The following is a 12,668-nucleotide window of genomic DNA, read 5'->3' as shown; positions in this document are numbered from 1 at the left end:
TCACATTCGCTGCACTGCATTAGTAGCACAGTAACATCATTCATTTGTTGGTGATCACTCATGGCCAAGTAAGATTGTCTTCCAGGGTAAGGTCTTTTACAGTGGGTCCGTAAGTGATTCTGGAGGCCAATTCTGGATCCACACAGCCTCCCACAGTGAGGACATAGGTTTCCAGATGGAAGATGGCCACAACGAGGACTTGCTTGATGTGCCTTCCACTTAGCTCGTTTGTCCCTTTCGCCCTGTACTCGTGCTTCTTCAAAGTCCATAGCACCTTTGCTAATGGACGACCTCCAATTGGGATGCACATGGGCCAAGTCTTCCCAGTTCTCGATGCTCATGTTACATTTTTTTAGATTAGCTTTGAGAACATCTTTAAACCTCTTGTGCTGTCCACTGATATTCCGTTTTCCATCCTTAAGCTAGGAGTAAAGTAGCTGCTTTGGAAGATGGTGATCAGGCATTCGAACAACATGGCCGGTCCAGCGAAGTTGATGTTGGAGGATCATTGCTTCAACACTGGTGGCCTTTGCTTCTTCCAATACACTGCACTGCATTAGTAGCACAGTCACATCACGGGCCAGAGCTTAGTAACTCCCAGTCTCCACAGCTTGGAGCCCACTGCAGCTACAGAGGATTGGAAGAGATGCAATCCATAACAAGGTTATTGCTGGTGGGGGTTCCCTAGCCGGCGCCCCCATCATTTGGGCTTCTGAATGCTGACTCTCAATGCAGATCTTGCCATGTTTGTAGAAGGAGAATGAGCAAACTTCTAAAACAGCTTCCCCCAAAGTGTGGATAGATTCCAGGCCTTTCTTCTCAGCTGCCTCTGGTGAAAATCAATCTGAGTGGGAACCACCATATATTATTTACGAAATTCATATCCCCCCCCTCCACCCAGAGTCCTGGGCAGCAATCCTGTAAGCAATTTCTTCACTGACACATGAATTTATTTATTTATTTATTTTATTCAGCTTATATCCCGCCCGACTAGCAAACAGCTCTCTGGGCGGCAAACATAGAAACATATACAATAATAAAATTACAGGATCAATATAACAAATATAAAAGTACACCATCTAAAATAAAAATTACAACATTTACATAAATAACTTAGATTAAAATGCCTCAGAGAAGAGAAAGTTTTTAACCTGGCGCCGAAAAGATAATAGTGTTGGCGCCAGGCGTACCTCCTCAGGGAGACTATTCCACATGAAGCACTATATGGTCACTTTTCTCTATGATTAGCTGTTGCTACAACAAGGACCCATTGGCCTCTATCTAGTAATTGCAAGCCCCATTCTGGAGACTGACTGATTGTAATAGGTTAAACTAGGCTGCTGCTCAAAATGCCCTCCAGCCATTAGCTAAGCTGCTGCAATGTCAAGGGATGTCGGCAAGTATTCTAATTGCTGAAGGAGAAGTGATAGTTACATACTGTTGACAAAACACTTGGGAAGGAAGGGAAGCATGGATTGGGCTGGGAGAAAACCCTCATGAGTGCTGATAAGAAGGGGGTGGGGGTGCAGGTGGAGTCTTTAGAGCTGGAGAATGGAAGGAAAGAGGTCAGGGTGGCTGAAAGATGGAGAAGAGAGCAGGTGGCAATGGCCTAAGAAGAAAGACTTGGGGAGGAAGGACTGAGAGAAGATGCAATGGATGAAAAGGAGGATGGGCAAGGCAGGGAGGGGGAGCATGCAAGCAGCCAAGGACAGGAGAAGGGAGTTCAGAGATTGTCCTTCTGCACGCTGCTGGATAAGGAGGCTGTTATGGTGCTGTGTCAGAGAAGTAGTCACTTCCTCCTTTGCAAAAGAGTTTGGGTTTGGATGTTTGAAAGGAGGGGGTTAGGAGATCTTGCAAGACTAGTCTGCCTGACTGGGTCTATTTGTGTAAAGGTGGCTCTTGTAACTGGCAGAGTTGACACACCTGCCTATCTCTGAGAAAGGCCCTGAGGGAGTAAGTGGCTTTTTTCCCCTGAGAGATGCCAGAACCAGTTGTCCCTACCTATATAGATGATAACTAGCAGCCTCTGCACTTGTGGATTGCTTGGTGGGATCAAGTCATCCCATTCAGGGCTGTGGAGTTTTCCTTTTTTAAAAATGTGAATCTCATCACTTGTGTGCCTCTGACCAAAACAAACCCACCCTCTTTGGGTTTCATTTTACTTCCAGGCATTTATACATAGAAACATTTCTCTGCTGGAAATCTGACACAAGTCTCACAGCACAACATTTCAAAAACCTTCATAAGGCAAATCACCACTGCGGATTTTCCCATTTTCTGCTACTACATCAGTTATGCTAGAAATCTGTGCCAAGTAGGCATCTGAATAATTCAGCACCAAACATCATTAGTTCATTGTTGTAGATAAAAACATCACATTCTCTCCAGCATACAGTATTTTGTTTGCAATATGCTGTTTGGCATAGTCCAGGCGTTAAGAAATTCCCACCAGAGTATATATAAAACTGCCTTATGCAGCATTAGGCCATTGGTCCATCTGGGCAAGTACTGTTTATTCAGATTGACTGTGGCTCTCTAGCAAAGTAACAGTCTTCCCCTACACCTGCTACCTGTGATGATTTCAATGGAAGAGTTTAGGGAGTGAATCTCTGGCCTTCTGCATTGCAACCAATAAGCCTTCTCGAGATCCATCATTCTAATCAGATTATTTATTTTTACAGTGCAATCTATGTACTTAATTCAGTGAAAGAGTACCTGCTTTCCAAAAGGCCCTGGGTTCCATTCCCAACCTGTCCAGGTAGGGCCCGGAATGCCCCCTGCTTGATACTGTGAAGAGACACTGCCAGATAGTATTGAGTTAGATGGACCAATGGTCTGGTTTTGGTACAAGGCAGCTTCCTACAACAGGTCCCTGCCCCAAGTGGTTTACAATCTAAAAGAGACAGAAAAGCAATAGACAGGCAGAGGAAGAATATGTGGATATTTTAATTACTTCATTTAGAAAAAATATTTTGGCTTAAACTGCAATCTTAATCCCATTTAGCTGGAGTAAGCCTCGCTGGATTCTACAGGATTTACTTCTGAGGAGACATTGTCAGGATTCTGCTGTTCGGTGTTCCCCATCACTGCTGCCTTGCACCTTATTGTAAAGTTGTCCTCTGGAAGTTGTTGAACTCCAGCTCCCAACAGCACCAGCCAGCATGGCCACTGGTCAAGGGTTGTAGGAGGTGTAGTCCAGTAACATATAGAGGGCCATAGGTTCCTCTTGCCTGCCTGAATAACACATCCCATCAAAAGCAGAATGAGCATGCAATAAAACACCAGCGGGATCAATGTCCACCATGCAAATCTGAAAAGAAAAAAAGATTGCATTTCAGTTTGCAATACTTCTAGGAAGCTGGGATCCTGAAGGAAAATGGTGTCATGAGAAAGAAATGTGGGAAATGAAGGATTACGATCACCCTCATTCTCTGTCAGTTGAGCTAGGAGAACCTTTCCCAATGTGGCACTTTCCAGACTATGTTGGACTACAACTCTCGTCATCCCTGTCTATTAGTGAAGCTGTGATGGGAGTTGGAATCCAATATCTCTCGGAGGTCCACAGTTTATATTATGCAGCACACACAGATAAACATTGATCACCTGCTAAGATCTGACTCTTTTTGAAGGCAAAGCTACTGCTGCCAGTTGAAAGCCGGCAACCCTACAGGTTAGGGTGTAATATTCTATCAAAGGCCCAAGGGCAAACCCGGCTGGTTTATTTATTTTATTTTTTTGCCAGTTGATTACCCTGCATACTGTACTGTATTGCATACATGGCAATACATATGGAGGAACTGCACGGAGTCTGAAGAAGACTGAGCCTCCAGTTCCTGACACAATCATGATATATAACTGCAGCAAGAATTGTATCACAGACTCTGAGGATGGACATCCCGAGAGCTAACAGGCTTTAGGACCCTGAAGAAGCTAACGCGTAAGAAATTGTCGGGCTCAGCGGCCTCCGGAAGAGAATCTGCTCAGCTCAATGGGTGCAAGAGGGGTTTGTGGCTAGACCTGGATCCCGAGCGGCTTACAGCTGCAGGCACGTTTCCTGCCAAGCTTCCTTTTGGTGGGTCTAGAAAGCGGAGTATCCCAGTGGATCCAGTTCTCGGGACATTCTGTGCTGCTTACAAGGCCGAGAAGTCGGCTGGCTTTAAAAACCGCGACTGGGTAATCCATTTTTGTCTGCGGAGAGGAGAGGAGAACCGGGGAGCTGAGACCTTTTCACACACACCCCCATGGAAATATCAAGGTGATTCCTATCGTGGGCAGTTTGAGATTAGGGTGCCTGTCGCCTCCCTGAATGCGAATGGGAAGATGTTGAAAGAAGACACAATCAAGGCTGTATCAATTGGGAATCCGGGGAGGGCACTACAAGTAGCGGAGCTTTGTTTCGATCTTATTCCCGTGGAATTGCGTGTCACTTTAAAGTACTTTGTGCGGAATAAAACTGGCGGTGATCCATCCAGACCAGGGTTTAAGCAGAAGGTAGACTGGAATCTACCGAGTAGACCTTTGGGCGTCTTGCAATAGATCGGCAAGGGTTTCCAGCTCTCAATCGTCTAACAGCAGCGATAACAAAATGCCTTCTCCTACCTAAGGCTGCTGGAATGAAGGAAGCTAACCAGGAATGGGCTTTTGTGAAAGGGCTGTGAGTTTAATTCCGTTTTGATACCCGAAACAGATTTCTAGGATTCAGAATGTGCTCAGAGGCAGCTGTTTCCTTTTTTAAAATTCTTGGTCCAGGTAGCCAATGTAGTGCTCTTCAGATTTTTTGGATTACAACTCCCATCATCCCAGACTGTTAGCAATGCTGGCTGGGGCTGATGGGAGTTGTAGTCCAAAACACTGGAGCACATACTTTGGCTACTCCTTTTCTAAGTGTACGGCTTTTGCACCTGGCCCCAGCCAGTATGGCCAGTGGCCTGGGATTATGGGAGTTGTGGTCCCCAGCAACATGGGGGGGGGGGCACAGGTCTCCCTTCACTGCCTTTGACAGATACTTTTCCCCAGTCTAACTGCCTGGAGTACTAGCAGTGTGAGATGCCTGGTATTAAAATTGAGACGTTCTCTACTACAGAGCAATTCCCCCCTTTCCCAGTTGCAGCCCAGGCCTATGCATGTTTACTCAGAAGTAAGTCCCACTGAGTTCAGTTAGCCTCACATTTATTTATTTATTTGGATTTATATCCCGCCTTTTTCTCCTAGGAGCTCAAGGTGGCATATATAGTTCTTCCCTTCCTCATTTAATCTCCACAACAACCCTGTGAGGTGGTAGCTATGGGTTCTTGTGGGAATTAAGGTTCACTGCCTGGCACTGCTCAGAGCATTAGGTGGATTAGGAGTGTGCCCCGATGGAATGCTGCTGCCCTGGCATGTGCCCGAGGATGCCAGGGGCTGACACTAGCCTGATGAGTATTATCATACTATCCTATAAATCTGTGATGCAGGTGAATTTCTCTAGCCTCTTGATCATTGCAGTTGCCCTATTCTGAACCTTTTCCATGCCTACCAGAAACCAAAAACTGCACCAGAACCTACTGTAAACTGCACATGCTTGAATTATAATCTACACAGGGTATAATCTGGTGAAGTGAGGCTTGGAGCCTGACACAGTCTGAATGGCAGGCCTCATTGGAAAGTGTGTGGCAGCTGTGAAAAAGGCCCAGTTGCGTTCTAGGATCATTAGGAAAGGTACTGAAAATAAAACTGCCAATATCATAATGCCCTCATGCAAATCTATGGGGTGGGTGCATTTGGAATTCTGTGTACAGTTGTGGTCGCCTCACCTCAAAAAAGATATTGCAGAGTTGGAAAAGGTTCAGGAAAGGGCAACCAAAATGATCAAGGGGATGGAGCATCTCCCCTATGTGGAAAGGTTGCAGCTTTGGGGGCTTTTTAGGTTAGAGAAAAGGCAAGTAAAAGGTGACACTATAGAAGTGTATAAAATGATGCATGGCATGGAGAAAGTGGATAGAGAAAAGGTTTTTTTCCCTGGAATCATAGAATGATAGAGTTGGAAGGGGCCTCTAAGGCCATCGAGTCCAACCCCCTGCTCAATGCAGGAATCCAAATTAAAGCATCCCTGACAGGTGGCTGTCCTCTCTTAGAACTCATGGACATCCAATGAAGCTGAATGTTGGAAGTTTCAGGACAGACCAAAGAAAAGGTCTGCTTCACACAGCACATAGTTAAACTATGGAATCTGCTCCCACAAGAGGCTGTGATGTCCACCAACTTGGAATGCTTTAAAAGAAGATGAGACAAATTCACAGAAGATGAGGCTATCAATGGTTACTAGCCATGCTCTGTCTCCATAGTCTGAGGCAGTATGCTTTTGAATACCAGTTGCTGGAAAATGCAGGAGGGGGAGAGTGCTGTTATACTCAGGCCCTGCTTGCAGGCTTCCCTTGTGCATTGTGTGAACAGGATGCTGGACTTGATGGGCTGCTGGCCTGAACCGGCATGCTCTTTTTTTGTCCTTATGAATCTGTCAGTCCCTGGTTTCATTTATTTTGACTTCTCTTTCCTGATTAGGTTTTATCTGAAAAGCTAAGGTGAAGTTCAAGATGGAGAGGAAGGAAGAAATATGGAACTTGGATCCCCAGGAACCTGACCAAGAGGAGACTTCAAAAGAGACCAGCTCAGGTGTTTGTTTTATTTATTTATTTATTTAAAGCCATCTTTACCCCACTCTTCAGCCAAAAAGGCTCCCAGAATGGCTTACAAAATATTAATAAAAACAATAAAGAAGACACTCCCTGCCCATAGGCTTACACTCTAAAGGTAAGGGCTCACATAGAAAAACCAAGAGTATTTTAACAGCAACCACATGAACAATGATTTTGACCTCATCAGGAGGGAGGTAGATGTGCTTGCTTCGTGTTTGGTGCCATCTGCCTGGCAAGCTAAGAGGCTGCCTCTTGATGTATAGCTAAGTTGTGTTCCTCTGGCTCACAATAAGCTAAGAGATGCACAGTTCACAATGTATGAGAATAGGCTGTTGTATTTATTATTGCTTTTATTTTTCGCTCTCATTCTTCAAAAGTAATTTTGAGACTTAAGATATATGCCTTGGTGTAAGTTGATAGAATAAAAAGAGACTTTCTAGTTTATCAGATTTGAGAATGAGAGTGTGAGCAGGAAAGGCTTTTAATGGCTGCTGTGGACATGTGTATGTGAGGTGAGAGAGTTCATGAGACACTGATAAACGTGACTGCTTCTACTGCCTTCCCAGCCTCCAAAGACATCCCAGTCTGACCCTGGATTGTGCAAACTCTTGCAGGGCATTTTGGGATGTTTTCAGTTTTTGAGAGATTAAACAAAAACATCTCTCTCTTTACTCACAGCGACTAGCAAAACACAACAGAGGAGTCACCTGGGTCAGCTTTTCTGAGCTATACCATTTCGGGCAGGGAATCCTGAACTTACAAAAGTGGCCGAGCCTTCTCTATGACTGCTCACTTTGAATGTTAAAAAAAAATCTCCTTGTACAGAAAGAAGTATTCAAGTATTTGAATTCCCCTTCACATGCCAGCCAGGGGGTTGGAGTCGATGGCCTTGTAGGCCCCTTCCAACTCTACTATTCTATGATTCTATGAAATGCACTGAGGGTGAGGACTGTGGCTGCTGCATAAGTCAGCATCTTGGGGTGGAGCTACTCTCTGCAGCCCCACAATCCCCCTTGTGTTGTTTTTAACATATGGGGAGGGTGGTGGTCATCTGAATTTCTCTAGCGTACTGCATGATTCCTGCTATGGCTTAGCAGTAGCAAAATAAAAAGCTCGTAAACAATCAGATATTTACATATGCATGTAATTTATTCAGACACTTTCTATGCCTCTTTTCATTTCCAACAATAACAAAATAGTACATAATGTAAAAACTTTTCACCATATAGTGAAGGCAAAATCTGTAAAGCATCGCAATACCAAGGCATCCAGGATTGGCACTCGCTGTCAGGAAGGCCAGGGAAAATACATGGGTCTTTCTAGCTATCAAAGCACCCCAAAGTAGGTGCCCACCTAATTTCAGTAGGATAAGGTTCCGTTGAAGAATAAGGTGATTTTTTTATTTTGCGTTGCAGAGCATAAGCTGCCCTGAATATAAATATCCAAATGTAAATAAGCGGCCCCACCTAACCTTGAAAAAAATTAAGCCAAGAGTGCTTATGAAAATGGGAAGGACCCTAGCTTGGTAGCGGAGCAGGTGCTTTGCCTGCAGAAGGGCCCAGGTTCAGCCCTGACATCTCCAATGAAAGGGATCAAGTAGCAGGTGATGGCAGACCCGAGAGAGCCATTGCCTTTTGGCATAAATATTGGAATTGTCTGACCTGGTACAAAGCAGCTTCTTGTGTTCCTAAAATAGCTTCTCTTGCTTTCCTTTTATTTAGAAATTGACAAAATGGCTTCTGCAGCCATTACAGTTTCCACGGCTGCTGTGGCTGCCATTAAGACCGTCATAGGAATCCAGTCTCGCATTTTCACAAGACTGGCGATGCGCCGGAAGTTTCTGCTCCGTGAGCATGACGATCTGGATGACCTTGAGCGGATGGTGGAAAATACAGCCGCTGTGCGCCTCCGGGCGGTTGTTGAGTCCAGCATTGACTCTTTGAAAGCCCTGATGTGCTCCTGCCTCTTCCAGTCTCCTGCTGTTCTTGCCGGGCTGATAGATGAGCTTTACATAATGGAACGTGCTTTCTGGGTGCAGCCGGGCCGCTCTGAATGGTGGGAAAAGGTTGTCCTGCCCCATTGGGATGACCCGCTCTGGCAAGAGAATTTCAGGATGAGCCGGCAAACTTTCATGGAACTGTGTGACATGCTGAGGCCTGTCCTTGAGCGGCAGACCACCAACATGAGAGCCCCAATCACTGTGGAGAAGCAGCTAGCTATAGCCATCTGGAAGCTGGCAACCCCAGACAGCTACCGATCAGTGGCAGAGTGTTTTGGCGTCGGGCGCTCCACAGTGTCAAGGATAGTCATGGAGGTTTGCCAAGCACTATACGATGTGTACCACCATGTGGTCCACCTGACTGGTTCCCAGGAAGTGATGAAAGGATTTGCTGCCAAGGGCTTTCCTCACTGCATAGGGGCCATTGACACAACTCATATCCCTATCATTGCTCCAGCGCACAGAGCAACAGAGTACATCAATAGCAAAGGTTATTATTCCATGGTCCTGCAGGCGCTTGTGGACCACGAAGGCAGGTTCACGGATGTCTACGCCGGGCGATCTGGGAAAGTTCACGATGCCAGGATCTTTCGTAGCTCGCCCATCTTCCGTGCCATGAATCAAGGCACATTTGGTCCCAACATGACCATGGACATGAAGGGCGAGAAAGTAAAACCGGTCATCCTCGGGGACCCTGCTTATCCCCTTCTGCCGTGGCTAATGGCTCCTTACAGTGGCCACTTGGACACTGTCAAGCAGCTGTTCAACGACACCCTCAGCCACTGTCGAATGGTGGTGGAATACGCTTTTGAGCGCCTGAGGGGCCGTTGGCGATGCCTCCTCTCCCGCCTGGATGTGCGGGAGCGCTATGCCCCCAGGGTCATTGTGGCCTGCTGCATTCTGCACAACATATGTGAGTCCAAAGGAGAGCCTCTCCAGGAAGGGTGGGAGGAAGCGGTGAGATCCGTCTCAAGGTCTTACCAGCAGCCGGAGAGACAGCCTGTGTACGTGTCAAACCCCCATGCCCGGGAGATCAGGGATCTTTTTTGTGCATACATAGAAAGGAGAGAGCGGTGGAAATAGGGCTAAATCCGTTGTGTGTCCCCCCCACACACACACAAAAAGTGGCAGGTCTTGGGGAAAATATACAATTTCTTCTACCTCTGCCCATATTTGTTTTTTTTTATGACCTATTTTGATGGCAGCTATGAAATTTGTCAGGGAGCCCTGGTTAGTTTAACTGGTAGCAGAGGGCAGCAGCACTACATAACATAAGAGGAGCCTGCTGGATCAGGCCAATGGTCCATCTAGTCCAGCATCCTGGTCTCACCGTGGCCAACAAGTTGCCTGTGCAAGAGCACTCTCCCCTATTGCGGCTTCCAGCAGCTGGTATTTGGAAGCATACTGCCTCTGCCTATGGAGGCAGAGCACCATGGCTAGTTGCCACTGATAGCCTTTTCCTCCATAAAATTGTCCAGTTGTCTTTTAAAGCCATCCACTGTGGTTTAATCAAGGCTAGAAGCCACCATTTAAATTTTCCAGAGCGCTCCAGTGTAGCATCACTCCAGGACACTGTAGGAAATTGAAGTGGCAGCTCCCAGCAGCCTGGCACAGACTGAAACACTGGAAATAATTATTTCTAAAAAGGGCATCCAGATGAGGTGTCAATGGTGCACTGGGACCATAGCAGCTGCTCAGGGGTGCTTGTGACGACCTTCCCTGGCTCTCCCTGTCAGGTTCCTACCTGCTTGTGCCAGAGCTTGGAAAAGTTACTTTTTTGAACTACAACTCCCATCAGCCCCAGCCAGCATGGCCACTGGATTGGGCTGATGGGCGTTGTAGTTCAAAAAAGTAACTTTTCCAAGCTCTGCTCATGGCTACTGCCTGTCACTAGGCACCACCAGGGACTCCACCAGTCCGGACTGTCCTTTTTTATGGTTTCTCTCTCCGCTGTAGCACAGACCTCACCAGATCCCTCTGCTAGGCAGCACCACCAGTCACGTCCTATAACCAGTATTCCCAGAGACTCTGCCTGAGTCTCTCTCAATCAGGTTACCTCTGTGACTGCGTGCTTAAGCTGTCCCAATCCCTTTGATCTATATAGAATGCATATAATTCTGGGTTGCTCTGGATACTTGTGGTGTTATATTCTTCCCTTCACCGCTGCCACCAATTGTTACAGTTTCCCTTCAGCCTTGGTAAGTACCTTGCCCTCCCCTCTGGTCTGTATATTCCCCAGCCAAGGATCAGGCCTCCTGTAAACCAGAATAGTGTTTATTAAATATTAGAAATAACAATATTACTTTATAAAGGCACATAAGCATATGGTTTCATCTATTCCTGTGATACTTGTCTTAGTATTAATCCGAACTCCACACTTTCCTCACATCCACCAACTCTCCACACAATCTCCTCTCAAAAACCCCACCAAACACCTCTCAAACAACCCACCAACGTCCACCAAACACCTCTCAAACAACCCACCAACGTCCACCAAACACCTCTCAAACAACCCACTAATGTCCACCCAGATTCAACTGTCATCCTTCCATTTATACTCTCAGCCATTCAAACACTCAGCCAATCATCCAGTATTCTACTGCTCATTTACTCCCCCCCCTTTCACTCCACTTACCACATATCTTCTATACAAACAGTACTTACCATATATACATTAATACAGGAACATCACAGTGCTACATGAGGATACAGCAAGAGATGGAGACTGACTGCAGAAGGAGAAGCCACACTTCCTTTATGTTTTTTCCAGCCAGAAAATAAAGGAGAGCTGGCATGTAAAGGCAAGTGATGCCAAAGCATAATGGCTGCACATCTGAGCTATGAATCAGAAGGTTCCAATCTCTTCTCTTCTTAAAGCTTGCGGAGACCTTGGGCAAGTTACTGTCTCTTCGCCTCTCCCATCGGCAGTATGGGAATAGTAAACTGACTACCATACAGGTTGTTGTAACGGTTGCAAAGTAACGTATGTGAAGGGCTTGAACACTGTAAAACAAGGGTGAGGAATCTTTTGGCCTCGACATGTTGCTGCACTACAATTTGCAGCATCCCCAGCAAGCATGGCCAGGGTCCAGGGATGATGCCGTTTAGCAGCATGTGGAGGACCAAAGAGTTCCCCACACCGGGCTGAAATAAACTTGTAGGGACAGTGTTGACTCAGAGTTGACAGAAGTGTTTTGTAATATGTTTTGGGTGTATAGATTTCATCTGGAGTTCAGTCCCTCAAATCTGCCAACTTTAAGAAAAACAAAATGCTGGCATCTTTTCACTGAGTCCTGTAAGATTGGACCCTGTTCTACATGTTTGAATCCTCTGAAATTCTGTTTTGTTTGCTTGTATATGCTTTGGATGTATTCTTATATTCCTTTTTTTTTACTGGTTTTAAGTTGTGCTTTTGCTGTAACATTTTAATGATATAATTGTTTTTTTAGACTGTACACCACTTTGATATTTTTGCAATATTCAATGGTATGCAAATGCTTTGAAATAAAATAAAGTGAATCTTGGACATTTCACATCCAGGAACGCTGCTGAGGAAGCACCCATAACAGACATAGCCGCTGCTGATAACGAAGTGCAACATTTAAGAAAATATGAACTCACATGTTATCCTTCAGTCATATATATATTTACAGTGCAGTCCTATGCATGTTTGCTCAGAAGTAAGCCCTACTGAGTTAAATGGGGATTCCTCCCAGGTAAGTGGCCAGAGGACTGCAGCCTGCAGTGTTCCGCCTTCAACAACCTCCTGCTTGTGGTGTTCTGAAGAAATGGGCATTTGATTATATGTTGTGGAGTTGTGATCTTCTACAAGAGAACGCAGGACCATAGGACGCTGCCTGATCAGGCCGTTGGTCCATCTAGCTCAGTACTGTCTACACTAAAGGGCAGTGGCTTTCATGGGTTTCAGGCTGGATACTCTGCCAGCCCTACCTGGAGATGCCGGGGATTGAACCTGAGATCTTCTGCACGCAAAG

The 12,668-nt window shown here is 45.8% G+C and overlaps 1 protein-coding gene across 3 annotated transcripts; it reads left to right on the top strand.

The window, feature by feature from the left end:
* Nucleotides 1–4,170: 4,170 nt before the first annotated feature.
* Nucleotides 4,171–12,126, top strand: LOC133380896 (uncharacterized). Of its 3 annotated transcripts, XM_061619084.1 has the most exons (4): nt 4,171–4,255; nt 6,541–6,651; nt 8,396–9,677; nt 11,357–12,126. In XM_061619084.1, the coding sequence occupies exons 2-4, from the start codon at nt 6,573–6,575 to the stop codon at nt 11,400–11,402; spliced, it is 1,407 nt and encodes a 468-aa protein (XP_061475068.1). In that variant the 5' UTR covers nt 4,171–4,255; nt 6,541–6,572; the 3' UTR covers nt 11,403–12,126. The 3 variants fall into 3 exon arrangements, with proteins under 3 accessions (XP_061475068.1, XP_061475066.1, XP_061475067.1); XM_061619082.1 differs by having other exon boundaries at nt 8,396–12,126; XM_061619083.1 differs by lacking the exon at nt 4,171–4,255 and adding an exon at nt 4,570–4,654 and having other exon boundaries at nt 8,396–12,126.
* The last annotated feature ends 542 nt before the right edge of the window (nt 12,127–12,668 follow it).

Source organism: Rhineura floridana, chromosome 3, assembly GCF_030035675.1.
Source record: "Rhineura floridana isolate rRhiFlo1 chromosome 3, rRhiFlo1.hap2, whole genome shotgun sequence".
NCBI lineage: Eukaryota > Metazoa > Chordata > Lepidosauria > Squamata > Rhineuridae > Rhineura > Rhineura floridana.
This window is presented reverse-complemented; position numbering and strand designations above follow the sequence as displayed.